This window comes from Zophobas morio, unplaced genomic scaffold (assembly GCF_036711695.1).
Source record: "Zophobas morio isolate AGI-343-1 ecotype UQ-CSIRO unplaced genomic scaffold, CSIRO_AGI_Zmor_V1 ptg000004l, whole genome shotgun sequence".
Lineage (NCBI taxonomy): Eukaryota > Metazoa > Arthropoda > Insecta > Coleoptera > Tenebrionidae > Zophobas > Zophobas morio.
The window spans coordinates 12,154,067-12,171,656 of NW_026972109.1; the positions used below are offsets into that span (position 1 = coordinate 12,154,067).

Here is a 17,590-nt window from a genome sequence, read left to right on the forward strand (position 1 = left end):
TTTCGAGGACGATTGAAGTTGGCCGGTCAAAGCAGGTGACTTTTCCGCTAATAGGAATTTTCTCGTTTTCCGTTGTGGTGGTAATTTTTCCAGTTCGTTGTGGCAGTGTGAAAGTTGTAAGTTTCTTTGATCTTTTTTTAAAATTTGTTATTAATAGTATGCATAAAATTACGGCATTCAACATTTGTAAAATACTGCGTCAGATATAATATAGAAAGTTCGGCGTCTATTTATAAAGTACGACGTTCATAATAGTTCACAAAATACCGTGTCCGCCGTTTTTAAAGTAATGTTTCTGTATTTTTTGCAGTGGATTTTTCAAAATACGTAGTGAAAAGTAGTACTGCTAGAACTTCGTTCCTGTGCTGTGTCAATGGCAACTACTGTTTTAAGTAATTTATATTAAATTTAATTTATTATTTTTATTATTCATGGACAAATGTATAAATATACAGCGTGTTACTGAAAGGTACGTACAAAATAAAATCGGCAATTGGTCTCGAAGTATGGGTGCTAAAAGTAAAAAAAAAATGTTCTCCTTTTAGAGACAAAAATTATTAAAAGTTATGTCCAAATTCGTTGTACGCCTCTGATAAAAAGATCATATCTCGTTTCTATAGCAACATTTAGTCTTGACAAAAGTTTGATTGTTAAAATTGCTAGGATTTACTAAAATAAATTAATTTTACCTATTTATCCTTCAGTAGCGTCTAAAAAGGTTGGATACGGATTAATTTTCCCCTTTAATTTTGATAACACAAAATAAGTTTTTCAGACTTCTTAGACTTGGCGAAGAACTGTCAATTTTGTTGTACGTACCTTTCAATAACACCCTGTATTTATGACCAATTTTGCCTTCATTATTTTTTTTCCTCGGCACCTTCTTCTATCTTTGAACGGGACCGGTGTCAACAATTTTTTAAAGATTTGTTAAAAAAATAGTTTAGAAAAAATAAAGAAAAATACAAAGAAATTTATAGACAAAAATATAAACAAATTTATATGCCTATTATTTATCAATACACAATTTATGCTATACCTACAACATTTTCATTTTTTATCTTCATAAATTTTATTTTTTATACCTGTAGTTCGAGCGTCTGAAGTTAGCAACAGTGTAGGATTATGTCGCTGGGACACCGGGAAATGTCCCGGTGGGCCCAGAAACAATCTACTTATTATATACAACCATTTAGATTTTTCACATATCCAGGATGTTACAATTACAAATACAATAAATATTTCGAAAAATATAACAGAATTATAAAAAAAACTGTATAGGTACATGTTAAATAAGAGCATCTTTTTGCAGTGTAAACTCAGTACGAAACAATAACTCTCCCATTTCCGTCAGTCTGTCTGTCTGTCTGTCTGTCTGTCTGGCTGGCTGTCTGGCTGTCTGGCTGTCTCCCGTATGTCTGGACTTTTATTATTAGAGAGATAATCTCCGAAACTACTGAACTAGTTGCCAAATTTTATATAAGTATAGATTGCGAATATCGTGTAGATGGTAAAACGCTAATCAAAATTTGGCTAGACATCCCTACCAACAATTTGTTGGCGTCATCTCCAAAATTTACAATAATAAATATTATTTAAATTTTATAAAATAAGATACTCGTGCACATGTGCTTTATGAGCCTCCGTTAAATTTTTATCATAAACATCCAGATTTTTGGAGAAAAAATCAAAGTTGCAACATCGTGCAATTTGACTTTGTCACTGCAAAACCAAATATGTACTCTGAAATTTTGCAAACGTTTTAATATTATCATAGGCAAGCATGGTAAATCTGAAATAATAATGACATCATTTTGAATTTTTCCGAATAAATGTCTATAAATTTCTAAATTGAAATCAGTAGAAAGTAAAACGATAGGTTTCACCCCACATATCTATCTATTTAAACTATTTTTTTTTACCTGTTTTTTCATGTATTTTAGGGTAGTGTATCATTTTTTTTAAGTAAGCAAGTCAATTTTGACGTTAAAACCTTTATTGCTTTTTTATAAAATAAAAAGTCAATTTTTGTTGTAAAGTTTTTGTTAATGCATTTCACGCCATTTTTACGGTTATTTTTTAAAAAGTTGTAGATTTCTAAAGATTTTGACCATGATTCCAGCGGATTCATATAGAAACCGCTAACTTTGAGATTTTTACAAAAAATAAAAAACCTCTTCAACGTCAAAACGTAAAAAAAATGATGAAGCACCTTATAATAAATTAAAAAACAATATGTAGGATGAAATGTACTATTTTACTTACTACTAATTTTCCCCTTTTTTTTGGTATTATATACATACATATATTTAATTTTATAGGATTCATGCATGTGTGATTCATGAATCCGTGTCGAGTTTTCTACCTAGATATCCAGATTTAACAGATTTTTGAGAAAAAATCAAAATTGTAAAATCGAATACTTTGAAAACTTGCAAGCTTTTTAAGATTCGTAGGCATAGTAAATTGTTAATAAAAGTTTTTTCGTTTATGCCCTCCTAAAAAATTATGACGTCATTTTATAATTTTGCAGAACAAATGTTTCTTAAATTTTGTAGAATTACATACTCTATGTACGTGTAATTCAGAATCTGTGTTGAGTAGACATCGAAAAAATTGGCGTTCAGAGGAACAGTTTTTAAGAGCTGATTGTTTTTATTAACAATTGTTACAAATATTTTGTTTGAATACTTTTATTTAACACTACTTTAAAATGGGTTAACATTTCTCCTTATAATTTTTTCCCATATTCACGCTTCCTAGATAAATCAACTAATTACACCCTTCTTCTTTTCAAGATGGAAGTCGAATGCAACACCCCTGAAATCTCAGTTTTATACTCACGACCTACCAGCCTATGACACCCATACAGAAATTCCTGCCTACCTTAAATGCACGTTTGTTCGTTTTTAATGCTGAATTTACTGGATTACCTACCTAATTGACAGTGTTGGGCAGTATCTAGATATTTGTATCTAAATAAAGTACATTTTTGGGTATCTAGTATCTGTATCTAGATACAATCGAATTAAAGCACAAAATATCTGTATCTACATACAAAATTAATGGCGCAGATACAGATACATTTTTTTATTTCACTTTTTTTTCACTAGTTATTAGTTGAGTTATACTAGTAGTAATTTTTTATACTTCATGTTGGTAATTTTGGTCACATAAACAAAAATAGAGGGAAGAGGTCCACTAATAGTGTTCTGTCACGGAAATTTTCATATTTTAAATACCATCATTTCCTACATTGTAGCCTTCAGTACTTATACATCTTTAAATATAATCCTGAGGGGTAATAAATCTAAGCCATGGTAAGACGGTATTTTAAAAACCATAAACCACAATTCATTATTCACTACGTTTTACGCTTATCGGGGCAATGCATTTTATCTGTGTACCTGAGCAACCCGGGTCCGGTAGGCCCGCTGGTTGTATTTGTGTTATTAAATAAGAGTAATTTTAATAGTAAAAATATTTGTTTAAGGTATGTTATTATTTTTAGAAAATAATAATTGCGTGTTACATAATGATTAATTTTTTCAATTAGCACAAATTAGTTCTGTAATCGACTAATCGAATGTTCAATACATACATTTCTTTCGCATAAATCGCATTTTTGTTACTGTTTTATACCTTCCTTTTGTATCTTTCCTGTTGCGACATGTGTCATTTCTTCACTTTTTCATTGTTGGACCTAACGCGAGGCGGGCTTGGCAGGTCCGTTTTGCCCTAGAATGTGCTGATTATGTTTAAGTGTAAATCTTGGGCAATAACATTAACATTTTTACAACCCTCGGTAGAATAATTTATCGTGATATATTCTCAGAAATCGTGAAACGAGATTAAAATAAAATGAGTTTCAACAAAAAACGGAAAATTTAAAGTTGCACTCTGGTGATTCCGACCTGCCAACTAGCCTTTGATCCTATAAGGGGTTTAAATACCTTTCTAAGAAATTGTACTTATTTTGCCTTAAACGGAACCAGCAATTCTTCCTAAAATGTATATACCTGCCGCACCGGGATAGACGATTACGGGACATGGTCATAAAAACATCGTAAGTCGATACTGAAAAATAATAATTTATGACAGGTTGCCAACAACAGACATTCAGCACAGAATAATCATTTCCCGTTTCCTTTTGAAATATTAATTTTAATGCTGGAGTTAATTATTAGATATACTCAAACACAATTTGGACACTGTAGTATGGGAATAAAAACAAAAAAAATTGGTCTAAAGAGTTTAGACAGTACTTCCCTCGCTGTCGGAAACGTGACGACTGCATGCCTATTATGTTTTTTTTCGCAGTGGATTTCAAAGAATTCGGTTTTGTAGTTCCTGAGTAAATCAATAAAATAAATTTACGCATTCATTAATTTTTTTGAGTCACCCTGTATATGCAAATCCAAAAAAAAATCAATGGAGTGATAAATCACAAGTACAGACTCATCATATTTTGTACAGTTTAGATAGGATTTATTCGGCAAACTTTCGAGCTGACGTCATCAATTTTTTGGAGGGGATAAGCAAATGTATTTTGACTAAACATTTATTATGCTCTTTATAACCTTAAAACATCTGCAAGATTTCAAAGCATTCGGTTTTGTAGTTTCTGAGTAAATCAGTAAAATAAATTTACGCATTCATTAATTTTTTTGAGTCACCCTGTAGGTATATGCAAATCCAAAAAATATGAATGGAGTGATAGATCACAAGTACAGACTCATCATATTTTGTACATTTTAGATATGATTTATTCCACAAACTTTTGAGCTGACGTCATCAAGTTTTTGGAGGGGATAAGCAAATATTTTTTGACTAAAGATTTATGATGCTCTTTATAGCCTTAAAACATTTGCAACATTTCAAAGCATTCTGGTTGGCAGATTAAAAATTAAATTTCAAAATGTTGTTTTATGATTTTGATTTTTTTTCCAAAAATCTGGACGTTTCGCGTGAAAAGTCAATTCGGAGTTGTAAACTACATGTGTAGGACTATGTTATTTTATACAATTGAAAACCCATTTACTATGTACAATTTTGAAGTGACGTCATCGTATTAGTGGTGGGGATGATTAGACAAATTTTGGTTAGCGTTTTACCATCTACATGATATTCTTAATATAAGTACAAAATTTCACAACAATCGGTCGAGTACTTTCGGAGATTATCTGTCTAATAAAAATCCGGGACGGCAGACGGACAGACGGACAGACGGACAGACAGACGGAAATGGGAGACCTATTTCTTCGTCTTCTAGGGGTCATGAAAGATCGAGAAAACGTAAAAGTAGAGAGTCGGCCGACGGACTCGATTACAATACTTCCTTTGCTTACGCTTGGGAAGTAAAAATATTGTTTTTAAGCGTACGTAATAAATATTGCACAATTTGCGACACATCAAACAGCGAAGCCATGGCCTGTTTGCAGGAAAACAAAAAAGATTTTTCAGTCTTGAATAACTATGCTACAGTAAAATGTTTATTTTTTAAACTTAATACCACAATCCCTTCTTCTGCACCTGTGGAACGGGTGTTTAGTAGCGGAAACCAAATTCTGACACCAGGAAGAAATAATTTAGGTGACAATACGTTCGAAATGTTGTCAATTTTAAAAAATTCATTAAACAATACACAAAAAAATACATAAACATGTTTTCAGTTATTTTATTCGCCAAAGCTTCAAAAAGTATCTGTTTTCTTTTAGATAGGTACATTTCAAAAAAATCGAAAACAATCTGTATCAAGATACTTTTATCTTCCATATATCTGTATCTGTATCTAGATACTTTTAAAAGTATCTGTCCCCAACACTGTGGGTTGGTGGGAACAATTACACTAGTTTACAAGGTTTTATATCCAAAGACAAAAATAGTTGAATCTAAAGGATTTTCGGAAAATTCAAATCTCAAAGCAGAAAAAATCCATCACGTCAGGTTTTTGAGATATTTATATAAATATGCCCCGTATTTCTCTTCTTTTATACAACTCTTGTAACTTTTTTATTTTTAAATATATAGGAACATATAGGTCTTTGAGCAAATTTAAAATGGATCATTTATGTAAATAAATAACATGAGTGTCAATTTTTCAAGCTACTAGGTTGTCATCAATGTTTTATTTAAAATTTTTCAAGTATTGATTTTAGAATAATTGGTTGCTTTTGATTTTTCTACGGGAAGTGATAATAAAAATGTGAGGTTGGCCTCACAAAGATCTTCTAAAATTATACAAATTTGCTCAAAGAAATACAGGTTTATCTTTAAGAATAAAGAAGTTACAGGGGTTGTATCAAATAAACAACAACACCCAGTATATATTATAAACATTATGACTGAAAATTAAAAATGATTAACACTGGAGTTTCTTTTATTGACAGTTCTGTACTTCTGTCAGTTTCCCTTATAATAGACCAACAGTGACACATTTTCGTCCCAAAATCCTTGATACCTTCCTCTTAAGCATATTTAAACATGTCTTCCCGCTTTAGGTACTACAATTTTACCACAAACGTAACAAAACTGATTTGCACTTACTTTGCACGATCTCAAAGACATTTTTTATGCGACAATGGTGCATTTACACGAATCAGTTTAACTTAACGTGAAGGTAAAAGCAAAGTTCATTATTTTGGATTTATGAAAAAACCTGACGTGATAAGGATTATCCGTTTTTGGATTTGTTATCAGTAAGTAATTTAGAAGTAAAAAATATTTTTTTTATTCTTGGATATGAAAAAAAGTTTAAATTTGTAAACTAGTGTTATTAAAGAAATTTTGATTAGTGTTTTACCATCTGCACGGTATGCCTAACATACACATAAAATTTGGTAACAATCGGTCTAGTAATTTCGGAAAGTGTAATAAAAATCGTCACAGATAGACGACAGACAGAAACTGAAGATCTACATTTTATTTACTCGAGGGAAAAAATTTAATTAATTACTCCTATAATCTTGATTATAGCAACGATCCAACCTAAAGTAAGCATCTAGTTAGCATTGCATTGTATTGACAAAATCCATAGTCTTAGCAACAAAATTAAACAACTATTTTCACGATTTAAAAAGGTTTCTCCATCAAGTTTGTGTTACTGCTTTAATTTTGCGGTGTGAAATGAAGAGAAACAGAGATCCAAGGTAAAAACATTCATAAATAATGTTAATTTGACAAATTTTATGTTATATCTACTTAGTGGCTAGTTGAAAAGTTTTCAAAAACATTTAACTTTCAATACCGTCTATTAAATAATAATTGTTGTATTCGCTGTCGTAAATTATCGGCCCACTTACCTGAATGTTCTTTTCATAGTCATTATAAACGCTAATTTGTTAATGAGGCAACTTTGTAGAACGAATGGTGAAGACTCTGTTAATCACAATTTAGATACTTTAATTTTTGCAACAACCAAAAGTACACGTTTTCACATCACTTTTACATTATGAATACCTTTTATTTTAAAGAAAAAACAAAGAACCAACACTATTTTCACCGAAAAGTTAAATTTTTAAACACAAACATTAAACGAAGAACCGCCATTGTACTACGTCACAGTTTTTTGAATTTTACCTGTCGTGAATTGTACACAGCCCACTATGTTTACCTAGCATAGGTGATGCGAGCTCACCCACAAAATCTAAAAATGAAGAATTTCGTTGTTTATTTAATTAAATGTGTGCTTTCTGCTCATTGCGGTAGTATTTACAAGGAATACATAAAAACATTCCAAAATTTGTACGTGAATTTATACCGTTGGTTCTTTCACCTGTTACAGTAATTAGCCCCGGCGTCACACTCACTACGAAAAAAATTGATCAACGGCCAAACACCACCAAAGTTACTGCCAACAGTGCCAACTCTCATTAGAAAGACAACTTCATTTGCTCTTTATTGTAAAACACATTACATGCATTCAACAAAATAAATTAAAAGCAAATACAAAAATAAATATCTAACATTTAAAACGGGGCTAAAAATCCTGCGAATTATCACTGTTTATGTGGCTTGCCAGAATACTAGACAAACTGCTGTCATTCTGAGTATTCTCCTTAAGAATCATAACAGCCCCGTTCCCATCTGCGTTGTTCGCGAGCGCCATTAGCATGTTAGGAGAGAGCAACCCTGAATTTTGAATAGGACTTTGAGTTGAAATAATTGAGTGGTTGGAGTTTGGACTCATCTCTGGTATATTAGCAAAGTTATTATCTGATTGCTTAGAGCTAGTACTTCCTGGTTGGCTTTCCATCTGTACAGTATCAGAAGGTGTGGACGGTCCAGAATCTATAGTAGTATTAGGCGGCGTTATTGACTGACTCCGAAAATCAAACAAATCCAAACCCATCAAAGGCTTCTTGTCAGTCTTACAGTTGTGTAAAAATAATCTTATTTTGTTGAGTAGAAAATGAGGTGCTGGAAATCCTTTCAATTCATGCAGCTGTAAATTAGGGTTGTTTTTATATTCATCACTCTCTGCTAACTCTTTGATATCATCTAAAATCATTAGATATGCTTTACCGCCACTAGGTGGCATCAAATTCCGCGTCAATAACCACTCTTTGTCTTCTTGATCACCAGAATAGCGGACTAGGTCGGGGTGACGAGCGTAAAGGCGCCCCCTGGTTTGGCCATAACCTAAAACTTTGTTAGCGCGCGGCCCCATTATAAATAAAGTATTTTCTGTAATTCTTTCAGGGTTCCACTTTACTCCCTCCCTCTTTATTGGTGCTTTGTACTTCCCACCATCCATCATGTAACAAAATTGTGTCTTGTGGCGCTTTCCATTTGTTTCAGACTCAGTATCTGATTCTTTCCTTTTTCTGTGAAGGGGGCTCTAAAATTAGTAAATTAAAAGTGACCTACATTATGTGTCGCAACCGTACGGTATGCCCACTCCTCCCATCTGTAGTACTGGCTTCAGAGTCGCTATATTCATAAGGGGAGCTATCCCGAGAGCCAGGAGAGATTTTATACATTAACTTAGCATCCTCAAGCATTTGCTTACACACTTCTCTTATATGGTCTTCACTCACGCTATCCTTCCCCAAATTAATCTTTATATTGTTAATGGCAGGTTGAAAAAATTTCTAGAACAAATCCACATCAATGCGTTAAACGCAACTACAACAACGCAAACACACCTCCAAATATTTTTTGATAACGTTGTCGATATCCTTGTTAATGGCACTTTGAAGATTCTTTCTGAGAAGGTCTAAAGATTTGGCGGGACTTGTAATACTGTACGTTCGTCTGTAATTGGGGATTATTGATCGGCTGCCGTTTTTTACTCCTAATTGTGAAGCAGCCAAGTTCATCAAGCTTATTTGTCTCATACTGAAGGTGTTTTTCTGGAATGCAGACTCTTATTCGTGAAATTACGGACGATGGGTTACTTACCCAACTGACCATGTTGTGCTTTTCTTCGGCCTGGCCGGGTGTCACTGGGGGTATCATTGTTGCTCCGTTTGTTTAATAATATTCGGACATAACCTCACTTTGTATCAAAATCTTGAAGCAAATTTACGATCCTGGATTTTATCGCACGTATAAAAATATGTTGTTGTTAATGAGGATTTCTAGTGTATCAAATTTGATTTTGGTTGTTGCTTTTTATAATGTTTTGTTGGTTTTTTGACGTTGACTTTAGATGAGCGTCACATTCACAACATGGCCGAGGGGTAAATTATGCGCGGGAGTTTTTGATTTTGACAGTTAGTATTCATAAATTGTTTTTAAACAAAAAAAAAGGTGTAATAGTGTGATAAAAATTTTAATTTATCATCACGATTCCCGTTATACTTGTTATGTACAGTAACAGCGTATGTACAGACCGGATGGAGAATCTTTCTTAGAACAGGGATTTTACATGTAAAAACAAATTTGAAAAATATTGGCTCCCCTAATTATTTTAGGTCAACACGTTAAATATAGAAGTTATAGAGAATAAAAAACTGTATCTAAATCATTCTTTATTCTTTTTGTATCATCTTGTGGTACCGCAATAAAAAGAAAAAAAGAATTCAAAGTTTGTGATAAAATAATACCTACTAGCTGTGACATGTGTCAATCTAATAAAATTCATTATTATTCTTATTTTTCGTTCAAGAAGCTTCAATTTTTTCTACATACTTACTACAAATTAATGAACTGTTAATAAATTGTTATGTTTCATAGCTAATGCTATGTTATCTTATCGTAAATCCCGATATATATTTTTTTATTTCAATACCATAAGGTGTTTTTGTTTGAATGTTTTACTTTAATAATCAAATAATTAGGGGAACCAATATTTTCAAGTTTCCAATATTTCAAAAAAATTGGGTTAACTTTTTCGTGCGACAAAATAATGAAGAATAAATAAATTTTAGCTAATATTATTGTTTAATTTAAATTTGCCAAAATTTCAAAATCAGTTCTATGTAATCTCCAAGACCAACTATCATATTCTGTAATCCAAATTTATTTATCATCTTTGGAAGATTATTATCTGCATATTTAAATTGAGATGACGTAATCAGTTTTTTGCAGGGAATGAATGGACAAAATTTTGATCCCCTTTTATCTTAAGTAAAGTTTGATAACTCAGATATATTTTTTCAAGCAGGTGAAAGCAACTAACTGAGATTTGCCCAAAACTAGCTAAACTCTGTAAATAGAATTTTAACTATCATGAACTACAATTTTTTAGTAATCATTGATTGTTAAAGAAATATAAATGCCACGTTTATTTACAATAAAAATATACGAATAATAAGACGTAAAAGATTAATTACAAATTGTTTCTGTCAGTCATTTATTATGTTTTATTATTTGTTTCCTCCACGGTCATTTCACAGTTGTTAGTTTTGACATGAGCACGTCTAACACACGTGTTGATTGGTGGAGGCGATAGCAGCTGTCGTAAATATCATTTTTGCACTCATGATCTTTTTTGATGGCTTTCGTGCATTCACCAGGGTGCGGGAGTTCGAACTTCCCGCACACGTGCATTTTAACTTCCCGTTGCCATGGTAACCTTAAAATACTCGCGTAGTGTCAACATTGTGATGTGTTGACGGCGCCATTGTTTATAAATAACTCACAGTTAATTTCTTCAGTTTAAAGGTTTATTCGTTGCAAAAAATATTGTACACAACACGTTCGTGAGCCTGCTTCCCGCATTCACGCAAATGCAGCACTCCCTTCGGTCGTGCCGCAAACAAGCGTTCATGCGGGAAGCAGGCTATCCCGAACTAGTTGTGTAAATTACTATTTAACAATCAGGTAGGCTGAAAATTGTCATTTATAAACTCCGTTGCCAAGTTGCGTTGCTAATAATTTTGATGTTCAACCGTATTTGAACGGGTTGTAGAAGAAAAGTGGAGGATTTAAGTTGATTTCTACCAAAGTTTACCATTTTAGATATGTTTTAAGTTTCTTGTTGTCGAAATAAGTCTACACATATTAAGAAAGAAAGGCAAAATGTAGCTCCGCCCACCCACCCTATCTCAATTCTGATGATTTTTTTTATTCATCGTGAGCTAAGAAAGCGGAGCTTAACTGCAAAATCCTTATTTCTCTACGAGAAATTAAAAACATGTTTTTGGGTATCGTATTGTTTAAAGAATACTATCTATATTAAGAAAACATTAAAGCCAAAGATTAAGCTCCACCCATATCTGTAATAATGGAGCTTTTATTCGTTGGCAGCCGTGGGGCCGGAACCTAATTGCAAAATCCATATTTTTTTAGAAATTTTACCATTTTAAACGGGTTTTCCGTAAAAAAAATCATTACAATTGAGATGGGGTGGGTGGGCGGGGTTTATAATTTGCATTTTTTTGTTGATATACATAGTATTCTTTGAACAACACGATACTCAAAAACATGTGTTTCATTTCGTGTAAAGTAATAAGTATTTTGCAGTTAAGCTCCACCCCTTGGTTCACGGCGAATAAAAAAAATCATCACAATTGAGATAGGGTGGGTGGGTGGGTTTACATTTTGCCTTTTTGGTTTAATATGTGCAGACTTCTTTTCATAACATGAAACTTAAAACATGTGGAAAATTTATATAGGGAAATATGGCTTTTGCAGTTACGCTCCGCTCCTTGGTCTGACAACGAAGAAAAATTCATCACGATTGAGATCGAGACGGATGGGTGGGGCTTCTCTTTTAGTTTTCTTTTTTAATTAATACATTAATTAGTTTTCTTTATATAACACGATTACTTGAGCTTAAGAACATATTTCACATGGTAATTTCTTGTAGAAAAATAAGGATCTCACAATTAAGCTCCGCCCCTCGGCTTACGATGAATAAAAAAAATCATCGGAATTGAGGTACAGAGCGGATGGGCGGGGCTTATATTTTCCCTATTTTTTTTTTCTTCATAAGAGCTATCTTTTCACAAAAAGAAACTTAGAACATGGTTAAAAGGGTGCATTTTTTGGATTTTGAAATCATAGGGGGGAGCCTAATTGCAAAATCGATATTTCCTTTTACAAATTTTCCATTTTAAACATGTTTTAAGTTTCATGTTGTCAAAAGAAGTCTACAAATATTAAAACAAAAAGGCAAAATGTAAGCCCCCCCCCACCCGCCCTATCTCAATTGTGATGATTTTTTTTATTCGCTGTGAACCAAGGGGGCAGAGTTTAACTGCAAAATACTTATTTCTTTACAAGAATTTAAAAACATGTTTTTGCGTATCGTGTTGTTCAAAGAATAAATATCAACATATAAAGAAAATAAGGCAAAACATAAACCCCGCCCACTCACCCCATCTCCACTGCGATGATTTTTTTTTATTCTTAGAAACTTGAAACACCCCCAGTAACATTTTATATGTAATAAATATTGAAGTTCTAACATTTAAATAATATGGGTAACGACAGATTTTTTTTTAGAAAATCAATATTGGTTTTAAATATTGAATATATATTTATTTTCAATGTTTAATACTTATTTAGTTCAGAACATTTAATAAATGTTCTTCATATGAAAGGGGGTATGGATATAAAAAAACTTGTATGGAATACAATATAAAATTTATTAAACACAAAAATACATTGTCACTGGAAATAACAGTGTATTTGAAACGTTGCGGCAATATTTATACATTTAAAAATTATTTGTCCTAGAACCAATTCGCTGAAAATTTGTACCAGGTGATTTTTTTTTTAATTTCTGCTGTAGTTACTCATGACACTTATGTCAGCAGTGAAACTGAAACTGCTGACATAAGCTTCATGGGCAACCAGAGCATAAATTTAAAAAAATCACCTGATGTGAAACACAATATAAATTTTTTAAACATAAAAATACATTGGCAATGGAATTAACAATGTTCTGCTACATTTCAATCGTTATACAGAAATATTTATTTAATAATTATTTGCTCTATAACCAATTCATTGAAAAGCGATATAATTAATTAAAATAAAAAAAATCATACCTCATGTTTTTTCGATGAGAATTCATTCTTGCTTTTGTCTGCGCTTAATGCGGTCCTACCATTTTTTAAATTTCAGTAGTTGTGGCATTTTTGTGACGTTTCCGTGTGGTACCTACAATTAAATTAACTTACAAAGTTCGGATTTTTTAAGAAATCACATAACTTTACATATTGTAGCCTTGTTAATTGTGAGTTCACTAAAAGAGAGCTTATTTTTTTCCTTGCCCTGAAAACTTGAAAACAATTTGGTTCATTATTAATAATTTCTTCAAAATTGCGTACATGTTTTTTTACGTCTTCTCTTCCTGACAAATAAACATTATTATCAGTCTGAAACTAGTTTATAAATACTATGAGTTAATAATAATAATAATAAATGCTTACCAATTCATCCAATTTCTACGTATCTCCCGCAATCTTTTTTTTTTGGTTGCGCCCGGACATTCATCATTTTGTCTCTACATTCATAATATGCTTATATTCAGAAATATTAAACCTCTTAAATATACTACGTGTTGAGAAATTGCATTTTCTGCATTGCATGTAGAAGTGAGGTTATGTAGGTTTAGTACTGTTTTCTTGACAAAACGGTATTTACTACACTATTCTGAATTTATCGCAGTACCGATAATCACAATTCACAATAGGACAAACACCATGAACTTACACAAAATACTTTTTGAACCACCAACAATAACAGAAAATATATATATCTTGCACATTGCGCAAACGCGTTCCAGTAGAGTAAGCGCATCTGTAGGTAAAACGCAAATTTAAGTAAGTTTTATAAAAATGATAAATAAAATTATTTTTTGTTCGCAAAAATAAAAAAAATATTACTTTTTAATGAGCAATTAATAGTGTGCAAAGCGAGATTTCGAATAGTGTCAATTTCACAATAGCTGGTATTTTTTCAAATCAATTTTTAATATTGCTCCAATAAAAACCCTATGAAATAAATTACCTACAAGTTGTCCCAACATGGTACTTTTTTTTTCATTTTTGTTGTTCGGTATCTTGATAAAAAGACATTTCATAAATATGTAATATATGTTGAAATTCATATATAAATTTATAAATATAAAATGAATATTATATAAATATTTGTAATATCTAGTCAACATTTAATATTATATCAATCTTGTATAAATATTAGAAAAATATTGCTTGCTACTGGGGACGTTTAAAATAGTAAATTTTTGTAAGGAAATATGGATTTTTTTCCTAAATCTGCCAGTTAAGAAAACTTCATTACTATTTAGATCAGGTCAGGTATGGGTGGGACTTAATTTTTGGCTTTAATTTTTTCTTAATATACATCACATAGTACTTTTTGAATAACACGATACTCCAAATCATCATTACGCGGTAATTTCTTGTAGAGAAATAATAAGGGTTTTGCTTTTAGATTCCGCTCCTTTGGTTCTCGACGATTAAAATAAATAGGGCAGGTGGGCGGGGCTTATATCTTGCCTTTTTTCTTAATATACGTAGTCGTCTTTTCAGCACAAGAAACTTAAAACATGTTTACAATGGTAAATTCTTGTAGACAAATATGGATCTTCCAATTAAGCCCCGCCCCTCGATCTGACAACGAATGAAAAATTCATCACAATTGAGAATTAAGATCGGAGTGGGTATGGGTGGGACCTAATCTTTGGCTTTATTTTTTTCTTAGTGTACGTATGTACTTAGTACGGCGTACCAACTTTCAACATTTTCAACGGCAACGTCAACGGATGATATAAACGACGCATATCTTCGCTGCGTATTTATCTTACAACGGCAACGTTAACGGCGAACAGTAACGTCAGCGACAAGTTTATAAATCGACCTTAATAGTCTCTCGGTACATACCTGTATGTCTATAAGGAACGAATTCATAGGTGTCTGATTAATCTTGTGAATATAATTTCTTTTGTTCTAAATATTTTTAGTATCTATATTTTGAATACATTTTTTTGTCAAATTTGATATCCAGTTATTCTTACGTAAACAAACCTATGGCATAAAATTTGGCATGATGACAAATGATTATTTCGGTTTTAAAAATTTACAAAATATTAATTTTCAATAGGGAATATTTGGTTAGCATTTGAAAATAAAGGTAGTGGAAGCAACAGTATATTCATTAGGTTAATATTAATGTTTTATATTCACAGAAAAATAAATAACATGATCACTGATCAAAGACAGCTATGGATTTTTGAAGGTTTGTCTTTGATCGTCGCATTTTCACCTCACTTTCCAATTGACGGTAATTTGACAAGACGTGGCTGTCTTGGATCGTGTTTTTTATTGCTCTCTCGGTAGATATATCAATATCATCAACAGTAAACAAGATATTAACCTCCATTAAATGAAATTTAAGACATCCGGTGTATTGTTTTACCATCAAATTTTAAAGCGCTCGCAATAAAAGTGTTTTTATTTTGAATGCTTATACATACTAATGCAATGAGAAATAAAGCAAGAAAAATCTTGCGCGTTGTCTGAACTTTATGGCTTGCGTATTTTGTGTTGCCTGCGCCGTGGGCGTTTATTATGAAACAAATTGTGTAACTTTTGCATGCGTCAACTGTAATCTCGAATCTGTGAGCAATAATGTCAGACTCAGAGTGTCTCTGTCATTTTGTGCGGTTATTAAAATGTCAAATGTTTAATAATAAACATTGTCAAAATTAGTGTTTGTGTGGCCGAAGAAAAGCGCTTTTAACGTGCCAAATTCACATCGCAAAACCGTTAAATTAAAATACCAAAGTGGTAAGTCATCTGACACATCACTTTAGAGGTTATGTCCTTGTTTTTTCTCTATGCAATGTTTATGTTAATTTCCACTCCCCCGGACCGTTTATTTAAACAATTCACAACAATTTTGGGCGACAATTAGGAGAAACTGACGTCTTATTTAGGTCTCAACTACGGAGTGAAAGTTCAAATAATGTTTTTTTCTAGATCGTACATGGAACAGATAAGTACCAATATATTCGAGTGTAATCACTTGTAAAATGACTTTACAAAAGATAACGACATTTTTCCGCTTATGTAAATCGCTTGTTTGTTTATATTTCATTTTTAAAATAACGGCTCCCGATTGTTTTTAAAACCTGATGTGCAGCAGCCACTCTATCCTCTGGCATTAATGTATAATTCTACAAAAATTATAATAAATACATAACAATCATTTACATATGCTTGTACAAGTTACGTCACTATGCTAATAAATTAGTCAGCATTTTTAAAGATAAATAGTAAACCGACTCCTAAACCGATTTATTCGCCGTTTCCACAGCGAAGACTTAATTTTATTTCACGGACGCATTGTTACCAATTTTTTCTTCAGTCATTTGTCTAATTACTTGCGTGTTTTTATCAGAAACACCAAGATGACCAGCGCTTTTACGCCAAATAATCATTATCTCCGTTCACTTCCGCTAACTATTGCCAGATTTTTCCCAGGTCGATCTTTATTTCCTCATTCATTGGATGATTTTAGTGCTCGCATTTGCCGTGTGAACAGTACTTAAAAATACACGCAATGTTTAGTGTGTAGGGGACTTTTAAGAAGAGGGCATTTGTTAATAACCAATAGAATGTTGCAAAACAGTGAAACTATGTACGGCATGTGTCAAAGGTGAGAGTACACATTAGCGAAGAATTTGAGTTATTTTTGTACTGGATTATCGTTTCATTAATTTTAATATTGCGGAAAAAAGAGAGTACAAGTTGTTAAATTAGACCCCTTAAGTTTTTGCTGATACTATAGGTCATGCCCTCATTACGATGTGTGTAATGACAGACAAGCAACAAACAATATTGAAATAAATAACATCCACTCGATTTTTTCCGCATTGTTTGTTTTTTAGAGCGAAAACGAGCGTCATGTGTTTGTCATATCAAAGTGACATGTAATGACGAACCCTAACCCCACTTTTTACTTTAAATACTTCTCCAGTTTGATAATAATCATAATAATAATGCTTTATTTTTCGACAGGATGAAGAAAAACTTAATAAAATACATAACTGAGAGTCGACAAATTATTCATTTCATTTGGGAAAGTTAAATTTGCGTAATTTTAGAGCGCTGCACGTCCTTTTTCTCAGTAAATTGCGATGTTGGTGGATCTTTAAAATGAATATAGTTTG

The 17,590-nt window shown here is 32.2% G+C and overlaps 2 protein-coding genes and 1 long non-coding RNA gene across 5 annotated transcripts in view; 1 reads left to right on the forward strand and 2 right to left on the reverse strand.

The window, feature by feature from the left end:
* Positions 1-7,110: 7,110 nt before the first annotated feature.
* The window catches only part of LOC135141673 (kelch-like ECH-associated protein 1B), a 33,428-nt gene continuing 22,948 nt past the window's right edge, over positions 7,111-17,590 (forward strand). Inside the window, exon 1 of one of the 3 annotated variants that reach the window (XM_064072994.1) lies at positions 7,111-7,148. In XM_064072994.1, coding sequence (XP_063929064.1) covers positions 7,126-7,148 — 23 coding nt within the window. In that variant the 5' untranslated portion in view covers positions 7,111-7,125. Of the gene's footprint in view, positions 7,149-16,039; positions 16,206-16,958; positions 17,077-17,590 lie in introns of those variants that run through there. The other 2 variants (XM_064073003.1, XM_064072987.1) reach the window with 2 other exon arrangements.
* LOC135135086 (uncharacterized protein) lies at positions 7,872-9,692 on the reverse strand. The gene is made up of 4 exons (XM_064064050.1): positions 9,403-9,692; positions 9,147-9,353; positions 8,889-9,092; positions 7,872-8,839 (listed from the first exon to the last, which is right to left on the reverse strand). The coding sequence occupies exons 1-4, from the start codon at positions 9,457-9,459 to the stop codon at positions 7,979-7,981; spliced, it is 1,329 nt and encodes a 442-aa protein (XP_063920120.1). The 5' UTR covers positions 9,460-9,692; the 3' UTR covers positions 7,872-7,978.
* LOC135135091 (uncharacterized) lies at positions 13,025-14,167 on the reverse strand. The gene is made up of 4 exons (XR_010281436.1): positions 13,955-14,167; positions 13,827-13,900; positions 13,611-13,778; positions 13,025-13,554 (listed from the first exon to the last, which is right to left on the reverse strand). It is a non-coding gene; the product is annotated as an uncharacterized LOC135135091 (long non-coding RNA).

What these genes read in the sequence shown, in the direction of transcription:
- LOC135135086 (XM_064064050.1), bottom strand. Translation starts at nt 9,459, where the DNA reads ATGATACCCCCAGTGACACCCGGCCAGGCCGAAGAAAAGCACAACATG. An exon ending in TTATCAAAAAATATTTGGAG is followed by an intron (nt 9,093 to 9,146) that starts GTGTGTTTGCGT and finishes GATTTGTTCTAG; the next exon opens with AAATTTTTTCAACCTGCCAT. An exon ending in ATGGGAGGAGTGGGCATACC is followed by an intron (nt 8,840 to 8,888) that starts GTACGGTTGCGA and finishes TACTAATTTTAG; the next exon opens with AGCCCCCTTCACAGAAAAAG.